This window comes from Ruditapes philippinarum, unplaced genomic scaffold, assembly GCF_026571515.1.
Source record: "Ruditapes philippinarum isolate M1 unplaced genomic scaffold, ASM2657151v2 ctg2858_1_1_1_1, whole genome shotgun sequence".
Taxonomy (NCBI): domain Eukaryota; kingdom Metazoa; phylum Mollusca; class Bivalvia; order Venerida; family Veneridae; genus Ruditapes; species Ruditapes philippinarum.
Window position 1 is genome coordinate 64,923 of NW_026862233.1, and position 16,855 is coordinate 81,777.

Sequence of the window (16,855 nt, forward strand, 5' to 3'; positions counted from 1 at the left end):
TTCATCTATTTTATAGTTATAACTTAGGTGACGATTGTTCTATATATAAATGAGTCATTCTTCGTTATTAATATTTTGTGTCAACACACCATGTGTACAATACATTTAAAGCTATCGCACATACTTCTAATGTTGTATATTTATTAAAATAGTTTTCATCCTTAAATTAAGAACTATACTTCAAGGGCAAAAAGAAATATTGAAAAATATTAAGACTTCTCAATATATCCAGAAGTCAGTCTTATTAAATGTATGTACATTTGTATCAAATGAAAGCAAAGGCCGTTATAGGTAGCAATTTTTTCCATTTTAAAGTAAATCAAAGCATTTGTGTTCATAGAAAACAACCCATAAACATTTATATCATTTTGTTTAAAATGTATCACATATGAAGTATCAAATAAAGTCAGGTTTGGTGTCCACAATTAAGAACAGGCAAAGTCCTGTCACGTGTCCCGTATGTATAATGTACCCAATGGTATCCAATAAGTAACACATGATTTGTCACGTGATAGATAGCATAGATAATAATAAGTATAAAATATAGTCCCCGTCAAATCAAAATAAATATTTAAAATAGTGTTTACTGTTGCGTATGAATACAAAAGGACACTATCACAATGGAGTTATATTAAAGAGAGAAACTGTAAGTTGTTATATTATTAAATACTTAGATATTTATTTAATATGATATAACTGACCTTCAATTCTAGAATATTTTTTATTTATAATAACACTTATATATCTTTAGTTTATTCCCGTTGTATATCTTGATATATACCGACGAGCAAGGACGGTTTAGAGTTATAATTTGCTAATGTAATGAAAATAAGCCAAAATTGCCAATGTTTGTTGGGAACGAGTCTGTTAAAATGAAACCAATCATAACTCAATTGTAAAGGTGAATCTGTAAGAAGACTCCTTTAAATAACTGTTCCCTTCCACGTGGATTCATTGCAGGTGTTGAAATATACGGTGTCTTGTCTGGGCTAGTTAAAAGTCACATATTTACATGCAAGATTGTTTTTTATCTAAAAGTATTGTGTCGCCCTTTTGTATTTCCTATACATAAAGTAACATGATTATACATGTTCAAATGAAACTTTTGGCGCTATCCAACGTAAAATTTGTCGCTTCGTTCATTTCCGACAAAGGAGAACAAACGGTGTTCTCCTTCGACTCTTTCTTTTTCTATGACAAAGAAGAACTATTGGTTTTCTTCTTCTTCTCCTTCCGCTCTTCCTTCGTCGGAATTTAACGAAGCAGCCGATTGTGAAGAAAAAACATTGATGTAGCTTCATCTGAATTTAACGAAAAGCCAAAAAGAAAGTTATGGGTTGTATATAAGAGAATATAGTTATCCTTCTTGAGTGTACTGCGGCTTTCAATATTTTATAGACGTGAAGAAGATAGATCGCTAGGTCAAACAACAATTTATCCTCGGCTTTGCCTTGGACAATTTGTTCCTTATCCGAGAAAACTGTAAACTGTCTTACGTCTGTAAAAATACACTTTTGAAGAAAAACTCATACTGTATCCTTTACATAATCTGCTTTGGTATTGTTATTGACCAAGACTAAACAGATTGTTGCCTATAAATACAGTCCCGATATGAAATAAGAGTTTGCAAATGGTTCTTATCTATTAGTTGTCACTGCATATTCTGTTTGGACCCTGTAGAGTAAATGAAAAGTTTCGTTGTATATTTAGTAAGCTATGTATCGACATGACATGTATATACTTACGACAGCCGATGGGTAGGGGTGTGCATTAAAGTGTTACGGATAAGAATAAAGATGAAAACAGCTAATTCAAAATAGGAAAAGGTGCATTAATATTAAAGTTTATTAACTTATTTCTTATGTATACGACCAATGTCAAAAATCGTCATTTTACAAATCTATCCATAATATTTAAATTATTATCAATGTTGTTTCAAATAATCTGCCGTTTGACTGACATTATGTGATGTTATCTTATTGTGGAAAACGTATTTTCATTTCTTTAAGTAATTAACATAATTTCAAATTTGTGTTAACAGTTGATGATAACTATATCAAACACTGTTTGCTTCTTATACTGATAACGTTAAAGTAATTAAATCATCATCTCTCATCGTAGATAACTGTCTTCTTATAGATTGCGAGTGTGTAACCTTGTATTCCTTCGATGTTATTTAAGTTGTTTTTTCCAATTTCCAAATTTCGCACCCCTCTGTTTTATCTGTTCTCCTTTATATGAAATGCAGCTTGTCATTCGATGTTTTATACCTCTGACTTATCTCATGATTTGTCTTTTCATTTTTGCTCGTAACTTTTAAGCTTCTTTTCCTACGTTTTGCAAACAGCAGTCAAGCTAACTCAAGTAGGTGGTGCGATACTTTGTTTTCATGAGCATCAACGCCAATAACTTCGAAAATTCTGTTTTCATAAAGGTTTATCATTTTGCACATGTATTATTTTTATTTTGTATATATCATTCTTATAAGTTTTATTTGAAAAGTCGGCATTGATTTTTCCTGTTTTGACAATTTACTCTTTAGATACTTACCTGAACAATACTACTAAAGGAGCTTAACAAAATAAGAAGAGCATATATCATAGTTTGGGTTATACCTTAATTTAAGCATTAAAATTGGAGTATTTGCATCTTTTGATAAACATTAACGTACACGGCAAATAAAAACAGTTGACTGGCAGGTGTACCTTTTGTGCTACAACATATTTATGACAGAAAGTATAGACCCTATATTCAGCAACAGTTGAATGATTGGAACATAATTATAAGGGAATATCTCATGATTAAAGTACTAACATGAATATTTGAAATAGTATTATATACATCTTTAACACTAAAAATAGTTTAATATCACTTTATTATCTAACAGACTATATATAATGGTCAAGTTTGTTTCCCTTTGATCAACACAACATATAAATAAATATACACAAATATACATTCAAGAGTTCATAAAAGCATTAAATCACATAAGAAATCATAAACAAATCTTATCATTATTTCGATTTTCTTTCCATGGAATTACTACCCTTTTCCAATTTACGGGATATTTATGTCGCCATTTTGTACTCTATCGAATAAATAAAACTTTATCTCGCGATATGTAGCCTATACAGTATGATTTTCAAAAAAAAATCATGTCAAAAATAAAATTTATTGAATATAGGGTGTTACTTTTCTAAACATGTATTTTATGACAGTTTTTGGTTTTTCTTATAAATAGGTGCCGACAAATAAAATGATTACTAAATGGCAACAATATAATGGGGTCAGTATACGTTTCCGTGAAGAATAGTACATGTACTTACTACGAAAGTTAAGCAGTAGAAATATGTCAGTCCTTAATCAGTCCTTGATCCCACGTAACATGTAAGTAAGTGAATCAATCTTAAATATTTTTATTGCTTAAATGTTCGTACATTTTTCTCAAATTAAATTTATTTTCTTGAAATATTTCGGTTCATCTGGGGGCATGAATCTTTAACATATTTGATATGCATTTTAGAAAAAAAAGTGCTTCAATCTGTTCTCTTCCTTAATTATTAAGAAAATGGCCGGTATTTAGATTTGGAACTAAAATATCTTCCCTTAGTACTGTTGGAGATACAAACTTGCAAGCAAATACGTAACCACAATGCGACACCGACGCTGCCGGAGAATACAATAGCTTTTCCCATGCTTCAAATAGTCGAGATAAAACAAGAGATTTAGCCAACCTTAACTCTAAACAGGCTGTTTCTTAAGTGCCTCAAACAGCACACAATAGAAACGGACGGAAAGTTGTAACGAACTTTAAATCGCAACTCAGATGTAATTGTTTTAAGAAGAAAATAAATTGGACGGTCATTTCCAAGAACAAAGTAATTGTTGATTTCAGCATTGATTGTTTTTTCATCGACATTAGTAGTTGCTCGTTGGAAGATGCCGAAAATCATTTCTTGCATCACGTCTGATATTCAATCAGGTAAAAAACCAAAACAACTTACAGACGTGAAGAAGATATATCGCTAGGACAAACAACAATTTATCCTCGGTTTCGCCTTGGACAATCTGTTGTTTATCCGAGAAAACTGTCTTCTTACGTCTGAACTCGTACTGTACACTTTACATTACCTGCTGTGATAAACCTTCCATAGTTAATTGCTCAAGTCAAAGCAGATTGTTGCCTATTAATACAGTTCCGATGTGAATTAAGGTTCTGAAAATGTCTCTTATCTATCTTAAAGTACAAGTCACTGCATGTTCTGTTGGAACTCTGTTAATGTAATGAAACGTTTCGTTGTATATTGGGTACGCTGGCTTACAAGTATATACTTAAAAAGGAAAAAGGGGCACTGATATTAAAGTTTATTAAGTTAAAGTTTATTAACTTTTATGTATGCGATCAATGTAAAAAACGTCATTTTACAAATCTATCCAATACCTTTAAATCATTGTCAATGTTGTTACAAACCATCTGCCGTTCGACTGACGTAATGTGATGTTATCTTATTGCATAAAATATCTGTTTCATCTGCTTGCTTTTGTGGGTTTTTTCTTTACCCCTGTGTTTGAAATAAAAGCGTATACATTAAGTCAATTTTATCAGAGATATACTATACACATAATATTTATTAGTTTTTGGCATCTGTTCATGTTTTTCTTATTTTCATTTCTTTAAGTAATTCACATAATTTCAAATTTTTGTTAACAGTTGATGATAACTATATCAAACACGACTTGCTTCTTATGCTGATAACATTAAAGTTATCAAAATCATTATCACTCGTCGCAATTATCTATTTTCTTATAGATCGCAAGTGTGTAACCTTGTATTCCTCCGATGTTATTTAAGTTTTTTTTCCAGTTTCCAAGTTGCGCATGCCGTTGTTTTATCTGTTCCCCTTTATATTAAAAGCAGCTTGCCATTCGATGTTTTTTCCTCTGCCTAATATCATGCTTTGTCTTTTCATTTGTGCTCGTAATCTTTAAGCTTCCTTCCTTACATTTTGCAAACAGCAGTCAAAACTAACTCAAATAAGTGGTGCGATACTTTTTTCATGAGCATCTACGCCAATAACTTCGAAATTTCTGATCTCATAAAGGTTTATCATTTCGTACATGTTTCATATTATTTTTATATATATCATTGTAATAAGTTTTATTTGAAAATTCGTCATTGATTATTCCTGTTTCGACAAGCTACTCTTTAGTTACCTGAACAATACTACTACTTAACAAAATAAGCATATACTATAGTTTTGGTTATACTTTAAGTTAAACCATTAAGACTGGAGAATGCGCATCTTGTGATAAACATTAACGTACACGACAAATAAAACAGTAGATTGAAGGCTGTTCCTTTTGTGCTACAACATATATATGACAGAAAGTATGGACCCTATTTTGAGCAACGGTTGAATGATTGGAGAATAATTATAAGGGATTACTGCATGATTAAAGTACTAACAATGAATATTTGAAATAATATTATATACACCTTTAACAGTAAAAATAGTTCAATATAACTTTATTATCTATCAAACTATATTTAATTGTCTAGAATGTTTTATTTTGATCACCACAACATAAATATACTTTTTAAAATTCAAGGTTCATAAAAACATGAAATCACAAAAGAAATCATAAACATGTTAATATCATTATTTCGATTTATTCCCATGGGATTACTGCCAGCTACCCTTTTGTAAATAACGGAATATTTATGTCGCCATTTTATAATCCACCGAATAAATAAAACTTTATCCCGCGGTATATAGCCTATACAGTATGATTTAAATATCATGTCAAATATAAACTTTATTAAATATAGGTTGTTACTTTTCTAAACATGTATTTAATGACAATTTTTGGTTTTTCTTATAAATAGGTGCCGACCAATAAAATGATAAATGAGAAAAATCCATTAAATGGCAACAATAAAATGGGGTCAGTAAACGTGTCCGTTACAAAATAGCACTTACTACGTTAATTAATTAAAGCAAGATTAATCAGTCCTTGATCCCACATAACATGTAAGAAAGAGATTCAATCTTAAATATTTTACTTGTCCTAAAATGTTCGTACATTTTTCTCAAATTAAATTTATTTTCTTGAAATAGTTTTGCTCATCTGGGGGCATGTAGCTGTAAATATTTGATATGCATTTTGGAAAAAAATGTGCTTTTGTTTTCTTCATAAATTCTTCATAAATTCTTAAGATAATGGCCGGTATTTAGATTTGGAACTTAAATATCTGACGTAATTTTGTTTTCATATTACTTACAATGTCATAAATAATAAAGGTTGTTGCTCGATTAAAGTTGTGGTTTAATAGTGTGGTTATCCTCTTTGCATGCATAAGCTTATTTACATAAATGAAAAACTACCTTTAAATGCAGAAAAATGTCAGGAAACAACTTTTGTTTCCAGACAGTTATTTAAAAAGAGTTTTCTTTGCAATTACTCTGAAAAACACAATTTTATGTCGACCTGTGACGACCTTGAAAATAAAGAATTTTGCTTGATTTTTTTTCTTCTATAAATTGTTTTAACTTTGTTTTTCATGAATGGATGGTCTTCATATTTCAGCATAACTACTTTAAGGATAATGTGGTGAAAATATTAAACTCAATTTGACATAGACCTACACATATGAATGTTGGATGATAGAAAAATGACCTTGCCGTTTTTTTGAGATTGACTAAAGAAATAAGAAATCGAGCGTGGTCCCCGATTGGCAATGTTTCTAGATAAAGTTATTGTCATTCCAAAGGGTACTCAAGCTTAGCTTTAGATCTATTTTGATACTGTTTTGAAACATTCTTTATCTAGAAGTAGTCACACTTTATTAACCCATTACATACAGGGAAAAATGAAGTGAACTTATGCTCATTTTCCTAATGAACTGAATTGTCTATATTTATCCTAAAAATTGACAATAAAAATGGTGATTGACCAACAGTTGATATTGGATAATAATCAATAATTTACATTTTGAAGGGTGGTAAATAATTTTCAATTGATTTAAAGTAAATCTTTGGATAGTGAGACATGTCTACATCGTTTTCTAACTTGCATATTTTCATTTAAACGGAAAAAGAAAAAGGAACATTTTAATATAAACATAGTAAATGTTCTACACTTTAACGGCATGAACAAATTTACCCACCGAGCTACATCTAATATGTTGTGGTGTGTATTACCAAATTTATAAGATGTGCCTTGGCGTTGGCCATGTAATCAAACTTATAATCAAAATAATTTTTACAGTACTGACAAGTTAATTCACAAAGGCTAGCCGCATGGGTTCAAACCCTGACAGGGGCAAGTCGTTGTTTCCTTGAGCAAGAAACTTTACACTCATTGTTCAGTACTGGTTGGTTCAATGAATGGATTTTAAAGTGTGTCTATAAGCTTTCAGTTTCCCATACAATCAAACAAATTAAATTATGTATAAAACCAAAGGCTATCTATCGAAATTACTTAAATAATTTTAAAATTTTGACATCTTCATTTAGAAATTATATATATATATATATATATATATATATATATATTATCATTTTAATCAAAAATGGTTTAAAAACTCTTTTACGGTTATGTTTATGTTAACCTTGCTTTATAGTGTTTTGATTTGATAACTACGTAGGATATTGGGTCAAAGAATCTTTTCATTTTCTTTTGAAAATGCTTGGTGATTACTCAACTATAATGGAACATCGTGTATGCTTAGTTTAACCAATGTACATTTGGGCGCGACTCTTTCCTCTGTTTTTTAAATCTGACAGACAAAGTGTTTAATTGTAACAGACCAAGTGTGAAACTCTGGATTGACAGAGTTTCATTCTGATTTATTGTTCAAATGAAGTGCTAATTCTTCTTTATGTTTGTTTCTATGTATTAAGTAATGAAATTTATATTTATTTTCGCTTTTTCGGTTAATATTTCCCTATCTTCATTTTTGTCCCCTACCCCTTCGTTATTTTCCTATATTAGCAACCCTTACCGATACAAGTAGGAAATACAGAAAAAAACTGTCTTAAAGGACACCTTCATGCAAAATTTATACAAAATTACCGTGCAGTATGTGATTGATGTCAACTTTATGCAACATAAGCTTTGATATAACAATGCACGTTTTTCAGGATCTATCATCATCCAAATATATATAATCTGACATATTTTAAACAACACCCACCAACTGGCATCATGATTGGCGGCGGGCTCTAATGGTTAACACGTCGGACAAGTTATCTAAGAATTGCTGACAGCGTGGGTTCAAACCCTGTCAGAAGAAAGCCGTTTCTCATTGAGCAAGAAAATTTACATTCATTGCTTAGTACTGGTTGGTTTCCAGAACAGATTCGAGAGTGTTTAATAAGCCCTTTAGCCCCAACACAATCGCACTGAAATAAAATGGTATGAACTAAACAAACTTGCATCATCCAAATATCCGTCACATAACATCGTCTGAAAGTGTGACATTTAACGACCATCTAACATTATTCAATATCAACCAATTAATATAACTGATATTCAGCATCTTAAAATATTAAATACACATAATCTTACATATGAATTCATCATATTGCAGGGTTCAAATATCCACTTTCTAACATCTTTGACATGTATTATCCATCTATACCATTGAAATATCTACAGTCTAACATTAAAGAAATATCTAGCATTTAAAATCATTGAATTATTCATCATGTAACATCATCGATATATCCAAAATCTTACATCATCCAAATATCCACACTCTTACATCATAAAATATTCAAATTATATCAGCATCAAAATATATCGTCCATCGTACATTATCCGATTTTTGCACTGTTTGACATCATATAAATATTCAAAATCTTACAATATCATTTACATATCCACAACATTATATCATTAAATATCCACAAACTTACATCATTAATATAATTTTCATCTAACGTCATCAAAATATCCACCATATTTCATCATTTAAATGGTCACCATCTTATTTTATCATTCATTTGTTTAACATCTTACTCCATCCAAATATCAACCATGTTCAAAATATTCACTATTTTGCATAATTCAAGTATTTTCTATGTTCAACAAACGATCATACATCTGCTACATGAACACATCTGTGGATGTTTCTAAATTCAAAATTTCACCACTTTCATGCTAAAATGGTTATAATGCTAAAGCCGGTGCTAGGGAGCGTGGATGCAAGTTTATACTTGTCAGTACCGTCCATTAACAGGCTAAATCACACCAAGCCTAGGGTTTCTTATTTTCTCTATTATATGTATTTAAAACAAGAAATAATCTTGAAAACATCGTACTGTTTAGTATGTTTATAAATCAATTGTCTAATATTTCAAGATAACTGCTATGATTTTTAACAGATGATGCTGTAGCAAAGATTTGACAAAAAGGAAGAAAATGGCACAAAAGCCAGACAACCGTGCCAATTTATTTCGTTTACAAATCATCATCATAGATGGAGGCCTCCTTGTTCTACGAAATATGATTGACCAGAACCTGCTTGCTCAAGGCGTAACTTTAAGTGCATGTTTGAATAACGGAAAGGCAACAATTACACGTCTGAAAAGCCGCGGCGTTATAACACAGGTGCAATATGACTTGTTGTTCCCAACGGGTGGTCATGTCCCAACTACGTCAGAGATGGACTTCACGCTAATCGTCTGTCTTCTAAGATGCTTGAAATGTTTTGGATTGAATAAAAAATTCGACTGGAACACAACACCTATTTCAGGCGATTTAACAGTTGAGGCAGATATATGTCGATTAAAAGCTTATCGAAATCAAGTAAGTTCAAAAGTCAAAATTTACAAAAAGTCATTTCCTTTTTGGAAATGTTCAATGTGATAGAAGAATGACATATTTGAAGACAACGTAAATTGGCTTTACTCATATTATAACATTATTTAAAAAAGAAGTGTGTTTTAAATAACATTAACATTTATTTGCATAATTTTCCTGCGTCATGCTTCTCTGAATTACTTCCTTTTGGCGTACCTTCAGGTCTTACGTTAAGGAAGTTATTAATAGGTCTCATTATAAATGCACTTAAATGTAAAAGATGTTTCTTACCCAATTCTTGAATATCCTCATTACACGTATAAACGCTATTACGCTTGCTATGCGAATTATAATTTCAGATATGTCATCTACCTACAACAACTGGAGTACAACCCAATGATTTTGTAACTTGGTGGAATGACATTGAGCAGGTGAGCACAATGGTTTACAAACATTATTCATTCATCTGTAAGACCCTCCAAATCATTACTCTAAGACTTTTATGTACAATTAGTCAAAATGATAGTTATCTGAGACGATACTAGTATATCAAATAAAGTATATGTGTACATTTTAACTTTTTTGCTATTAAGTGGCGTAAATAATTGTGCATTTTCTTGAGTTAAAATTATGTATGGAATACATTAATGGAGAATAATGGGCCTTTGTAATGAAGTAAATTTTACCTATTTACATATCAAAAATCCTGAGCTATAACCATTTAAATATTACGAACTATATCGCTCAATAAATTTTGTATTGAATCGACATAGTATTACGTTCAATATCCCTTTAGAATAAAAAATCTTCGTTTCGTCGCTTACGTCAGCATGGTATATGTCATTTTATCAGTCATTTCTTTCTGCTTACCTACTTCCATTTTAAAGAATAAAGGCCCTTCGATTATATACTTGGTGTTACTTTCATAACCTTATAGTAAACATGATGCACATGTAAAATTATCTGCAAATAAAATCAGCCGGTGACAGGGTGGTATACATAAAATATGCGTTTATTTGTTTAATACAATTCATACATTTTATACTAAGACGTTTTATCAAATGTTCTGTGAGTATTTGTATGGTGAATCTCTAACATTTATAAATAAACCAACAAAGAAACTTACTTACTTACTTACTGATTTTAAAAATAAATAAACACATGCTGAGAAACTTTATCCAACCGGACTCCTTTCAGATACTTGTTCGACGAAGTTCTCCTTCTCTGAACATCCAGCAAGCAATTGCCGATTTCAAAAACTGTCCTCTAGATCCAGAGAAAGAGAAAAGGTTACAAGAAGAAATAACAAAGTTGAAAGACTATCAAGCCGATGTTAATCGATTGAATAAGGAAATTGAACAAGTGCAAAGAGATGTTAGTGAAGTGAAGAAAGACGTAAAAGAAAAAATGACTGAAGTGGAGAAAAAACTCGAGAATATAGAAAAACGACAAGATGCTGGTATTTTTTTTAATTTGTGGTCGTTTATATTGTCATAAATATTGTTTGTACAACATCTCTTAAATGATACTGATTAAAATGACAATAAATACATGTTTGCATATCTGACAGACTGGTGTAGATAAAAATATGACAAAAAATTAATACCTTGTAAAGAAATAAAAATTTGTTAATGGAATATACTGCAATGTTTGAAAGTTAACTCGTTTATTGACAATATATAGTTTTATACGACTTTGAAATTATATATCTAAAATTAATCAAGATATATACTGAAAAATTGTGTATCTATTTGACAACAGAGAGAAGTAACGAGGGCCTCTCTTATATACAAACAGAGAACGACAAATATCAACACCGCATGAAGGGTAAGAAAATATTAATACATTTCCTATCAACCAAGCCAAAGGTAGGTGAATAATAATTTTATATGAAAAGAATAGTTGGTGAATGTAATTATTTTAATTAATCAAGCAAAGGGGTAAGTGAATATCGATGTACTTTTGAATCAAGCAAAAGAAGTTTCTAGTTTAAAACACATTTTTGCTTTTTTATACGAAGACTAATGCGGTTATGTGTCATATTGTGCAATAAATATACATGTATTTGATACGGGATTGATTATTAACGGGTGGTACGAAAATTAATAATCAGTGGCGGTCGCCGCTAAAGACATATGATAATTTTTATACCGCAAAATGAAATCAATCCTTTACTTATAGACAAACATGAAATGTCTGTTTATTATATGTAAAATTTCTTTCTCTTTGTGTTTTTTTTTCTTTTTCCTTAGAAGTATGTTGTTGTTGTTTTTGTAAAAACTTGAAATATATACATTTCAACAAATATTGAACAGTTAATTCAATGCATTTGAACGGTTTGCGACTTTGTAAATTTGGCCTTTAAAGTATTATGCATTTCATCCTATCAATATAAAGAAAGAAAACACGAGTTCGTATCAAGTTTAAAGTGATCGATTCGGAACGGCACTTGCAAAACAAATATTTTTATTTGTGTTCTTGTTGCATAGCAATATTCTTGTCAGTGGTTTTGGAACGATTTAATTCTTACTTGTTGTTTTAAGTTGGCAAGCGCGATATAATTGTATGTATAGCTTCTTTCTGCAAATTTTATATAACGGTAATATTTAAAGCCCATGTGGTCAAGTGCGATATAACAGTATGTATAACTGCTGTCTGCAAGTTTATTATAATAGTATTATGTAAAGACTCTATCGTCAAGTGGGATATAGCATTATGTAAAGCTTCTGCCGGCAATTGCTTTACAACAGTATAAATAGCTTCTGTCATCAAGTGGGATGTAAAGTATCTTTTTGAAAATTAAAGTAATAAATAAAGCCTCTGCCGGCAAGTAGGACAAAACATTATGTTAGTTGGATATAAGTTGGATATAACGGTATACATCTATATAGCTTCTGGCCCCGTGTTCACAAAGATTTAATGATCAGGATAAAGATCAGGATCAAATTTAAAAAAAATCTAATATTCTTCATTTTTTTATCCTCATAGATTAAATATCTAATGTTAATTTGATAAAACTTGACTAGCATTGCCAAATTAATGAAATTCTAGAGTAAATTTATTGCTATTTTTACATGATACGGACATTTTACAGTTGATCCAAATATTCATCCTGATCCTAAAATTGATCCTTATTTTGATTCGAATATTTTGTATTTATTTTGTTATTTGTTAATTTTATCTCAAAATAGTTTGATTGCTTTGCAAATCAGCCTTTTTTTCATTTTGAATATTTACTATCTAATTCTAGCAGAACATATTTAATTTTAGTAACATAAAACAATGAAAATAAAATCAGGATCACTTGATCCTGATCTTTACTTTGTGAACACAGGGCCTGTTGACAAACAAAATATTGCAGTATACATGTATATTGCTTGTGTCTGCAAGTTGAATATAACGCTAAATATAGCAACTGTCGGCAAGTTGGATGCAACGATTTGCATAGATACTGCCCGAAAATTGATATAACTGTATTGAGGTCTCCTGTAAGACAGATATAACTGTATACACGTACATCATCTGTCTTCATGTTGGATGTAACAGTATGTATAGCTTCCGTCGGCAAGTTGGATATAACAGTCCGTAATGCTAGTGGTGGTAAGTCTGATTATAACAGTATGTAAAGCTTCTGTCTACATATTGGATACAAAAGTACGTATAGCTGCTGTCTGCAAGTTGGATATAACTTAACGTATAGCCTCTATCTGCAAATATGATATAACGGTACATATAGCATCTGTATGCATGTTGGATATAACATTACGTATATCCTCTGTCTGCAAGTTGGATATAAAAAAGTAGTATTGGGCCTTTTTCAACAAAATTTTGGGTAAAAACGGTGGGGTTTAGGGCCCGCCCGGGATGTTGGATAACAATTTTCAAATTGTTTGTGTTTTGGGAAGTCTTGAAAAAAAAATGTACCCTTTAGCATGTTCTCTAGTTTTTATATAACGGTACCTATAGCCTTTTAAAAGTTTTTGTATTTTTAAATAGAAAAAACCCCCCGTCGCAAGTTTGATTTAAAAAGTAGGTTAGGGCCCCTTTTCTGCAAGTTACATTAAAGTAAAGAAAAGCCTCCTTCCCCCGCAAGTTTGGGAAAAAAAGGTTTTTTATTGCCTTCTGCCCAAGGGAAGTTTTGGGATAATTTGCAGGGTTTATAAGCACCTTTTTGTTTGGGGGGGATAACGGGGGAAGAATTTTATAGGTTAGGCCCAGGCTAAATTAACCGAAAAGCAAAAAATTTGGGGTTTTGAAAAATCCAAAAAAAGTGTTTTTATAAAAAATGAAAAATTTTTATGGGGCTTTTAATTTTTACACGAAAAAAAATCTTTCCCCCTGAAAAAGGCCCCGGCCCCCCTTTTAGGGGGGGTTTCTGGAAAGGGGGGAAAAAAATGTTTGTGTGCCTAAATAAAAAAATTGTTTGGGAAACCCAAACAAAAAGAATTTTTAAAGAAATTGAGGTCTTCGAAACTGAAACTGCACAGATGAAAGGGGTTTAAAAAAAAAAAAGTTTTTTATACAGGTTTTTTTAACCCTGTCCCCAAAAAGGAAAAGACATTATTTTACAAACTTCTGTCAGAAAATTGGGTTTAAAAAACAAAATTTCTGTAGGCCTTTTTGGGGGGCCATGGTGGGGAATATTTTAAGGGAAATTGAATAGGGGTTTTTTGGGAATGGGTTTTTCCGGGGTTTTAATATTTAAAAGGTTTTTAGCTTACTTGTCGGGGGAAAATGGGGTTGGGGATTAAAAGCAGTAATGGGTTAGGGCTTTCCGGGGGCGTCGCAAAGGGGGGTTAGATATAAAAGATGTATGCTTTTCCTTTTTCGGAAGGGCCTTTGGGGTAATTTAACCGCGGCCCATTTATAGGCCCTTTTCTGTCGGCAAGCCCTTGGGGTTTTAACGGTATGTATAGGGTTTTTGTCAGCCCTGCGGATAAAAAACAGTATGTTTTTAGCTTTTTTGATGGGGGAAGCTTTTAAGATATTGGAAATAAAATTAAACCCCTTTTGGGGGGAAAACTTAACGGGAATTACCCGGGTTTGGGGGCCCTCTGGTTTTGGAATTTTTTTTCCAAAAAAAGGCCCGGGGGACAAAATTTTGGGGGACAGGGGGGCGAATAGTGCGGGGATGAAAGACCCAAAACGGAAAAGTGCGGGTGACGACAGGGGCGTAGGGGGAACAAAACCCAAAAAGCGGGCAGTGCACAAACGAGCACCAGTTTATGTTAAACGACAATTTTCGGCGATAAGGGGGGTTTTCCGAGTGTTATTTTTGGGGGGACAAATTTCTAAAAATAAATTTTCCAAATGGCGACAAATGCGGTTTAAAGGGGGAAAGACGACAGTTTGCTTGGGACTAATTGCCTTTTTACCCTTGGGCGATTCAGGGTTTAAAAAAGAGGTACTTGGGGGGGTTTTTGATAAAACACGGGGTCGGGGATCGTTTCCTAACCGGGGGAAATCGATTTCCCATGCATTGATTTTCATCATCGCACTGTCGCTTTTCGCTTTGTCGTCATGCGTTTCGCACTTTTTCGACATCCCGCACTTACGGTATTTTTGCACGCTCGTTTAAATCGCATTTGTGTCGACTTTCGCCTTCCGGTGCGACAATTAAAAAACTGCTGACGAATAATCCCTGATCCGGTTATAGAATATGGAGAAATATTTTTACTTTTTTCTTCTTGTTTTTTTTGTTTTCGGTTCCTTTTTTGGTTTGTTTTTTTGTTTGGTTTTTTGTTTTTTTTTGTTTGACAAGTCACTGAAAAAACATCTCAATCCAATAATTACAAAAATTAATAAAAAAAAGTAACTAATTTTCAAAAAGATAAGGAAAAAAAATATTGTCCCAAATCGATGACTTTAATTATTGAATTAAATTCTTAGATAGGGGATTAATTACTATTCTCACTTTGTACTTATATACTCAATTATATCACGAAAAATGTAATAAAACTGTGTGGAACTTTCAAAAAGTCGAAAAGTTTCAGATGAACATGATGTTATGTTTGAACATTTAAAAAGATGCAAAAATTTAATTGCCCGTCGGCGGTAGTACATAGAGGATATTCCAAGTTTTTTTCTATATATGCAGGATTTATTTTTTATCGGTATTTATACGAAAAAAGTGGTATGAAAATAAATATTTCATGAGTTGCGCTATTTTTATTTACATGTAACTTTTTTTTCTAATTTTTACCATTACTGATTACAATTTGATAGTCTTAGCCTTAAAATTTTGCATATCGGCTGAATCTAGAAGAAAGTAGTCCGGCAAGACAACAATGAAAATTTACGGAAAAAATGTTTCACTGCAGTCAAGAACAAATTTTACATTGTAAATGAAAAAAAATACGCATTTCATTTCTAATTCATAAGTTTTCTCTATAATTCTTAATATAGATCATAATAAATCTAACTTGTCGGCTTTGTTTAATATAAAACATATAGCTATTCTTGTTATATCTTCGATTGGTCATCAGTGCCTTACTTTTTTCATGATGTAGAATTTATTATATATACTAACAGCGTGTTAAAAAAAGTATGTTAAACTTAATTTTCTCTGTATATCTTATATAAGTGGTCAGCAATTTTTACTATAAGTTTAACTGTCGGTCAGCCGATGCTTCTATATGTTTGACTGGTCTGCATATTCTATTTACGTTTAAGTGGTCCGCAGTTTTTCGCATGACGTTAGAATATAGAATAAGAAGAAAATACGGCAAAAACACACAAGCAATTTCTTTTGTATTTTAGTTTCTCAACAGTAGTTTGATTGGTTTTCGAGACGTAAAATCTGTTATATTTACTAAGTAAACATTTTGCTGGCAAAATAACAGTCATATTTCTCTAGATTGGTCAACTGTTTTCCCTGTTAGTGTAACTGGTCAAGATATTTTACTATATATTTTACCTTTTATCCCATATAGACGTGTTTTCACGCCTTTTCACCCTCCCTTTTGATGCCTTAAATTGTGAAAACCATGCCTTATCTATCAGATACATCGGAGTGTAAGAGTATGGGTGCCCTTTTCTGCATAGAGTT

General features: G+C 31.6%; 1 protein-coding gene across 1 annotated transcript; it reads left to right on the top strand.

Annotated features, from left to right (window-relative positions):
- The first annotated feature begins 571 nt into the window (after window positions 1-571).
- LOC132718341 (uncharacterized) lies at window positions 572-11,566 on the top strand. The gene is made up of 4 exons (XM_060702041.1): window positions 572-646; window positions 9,390-9,813; window positions 10,167-10,238; window positions 11,005-11,566. Exons 2-4 carry the CDS (start codon window positions 9,427-9,429, stop codon window positions 11,302-11,304), a joined length of 759 nt encoding a protein of 252 aa, XP_060558024.1. The 5' UTR covers window positions 572-646; window positions 9,390-9,426; the 3' UTR covers window positions 11,305-11,566.
- The last annotated feature ends 5,289 nt before the right edge of the window (window positions 11,567-16,855 follow it).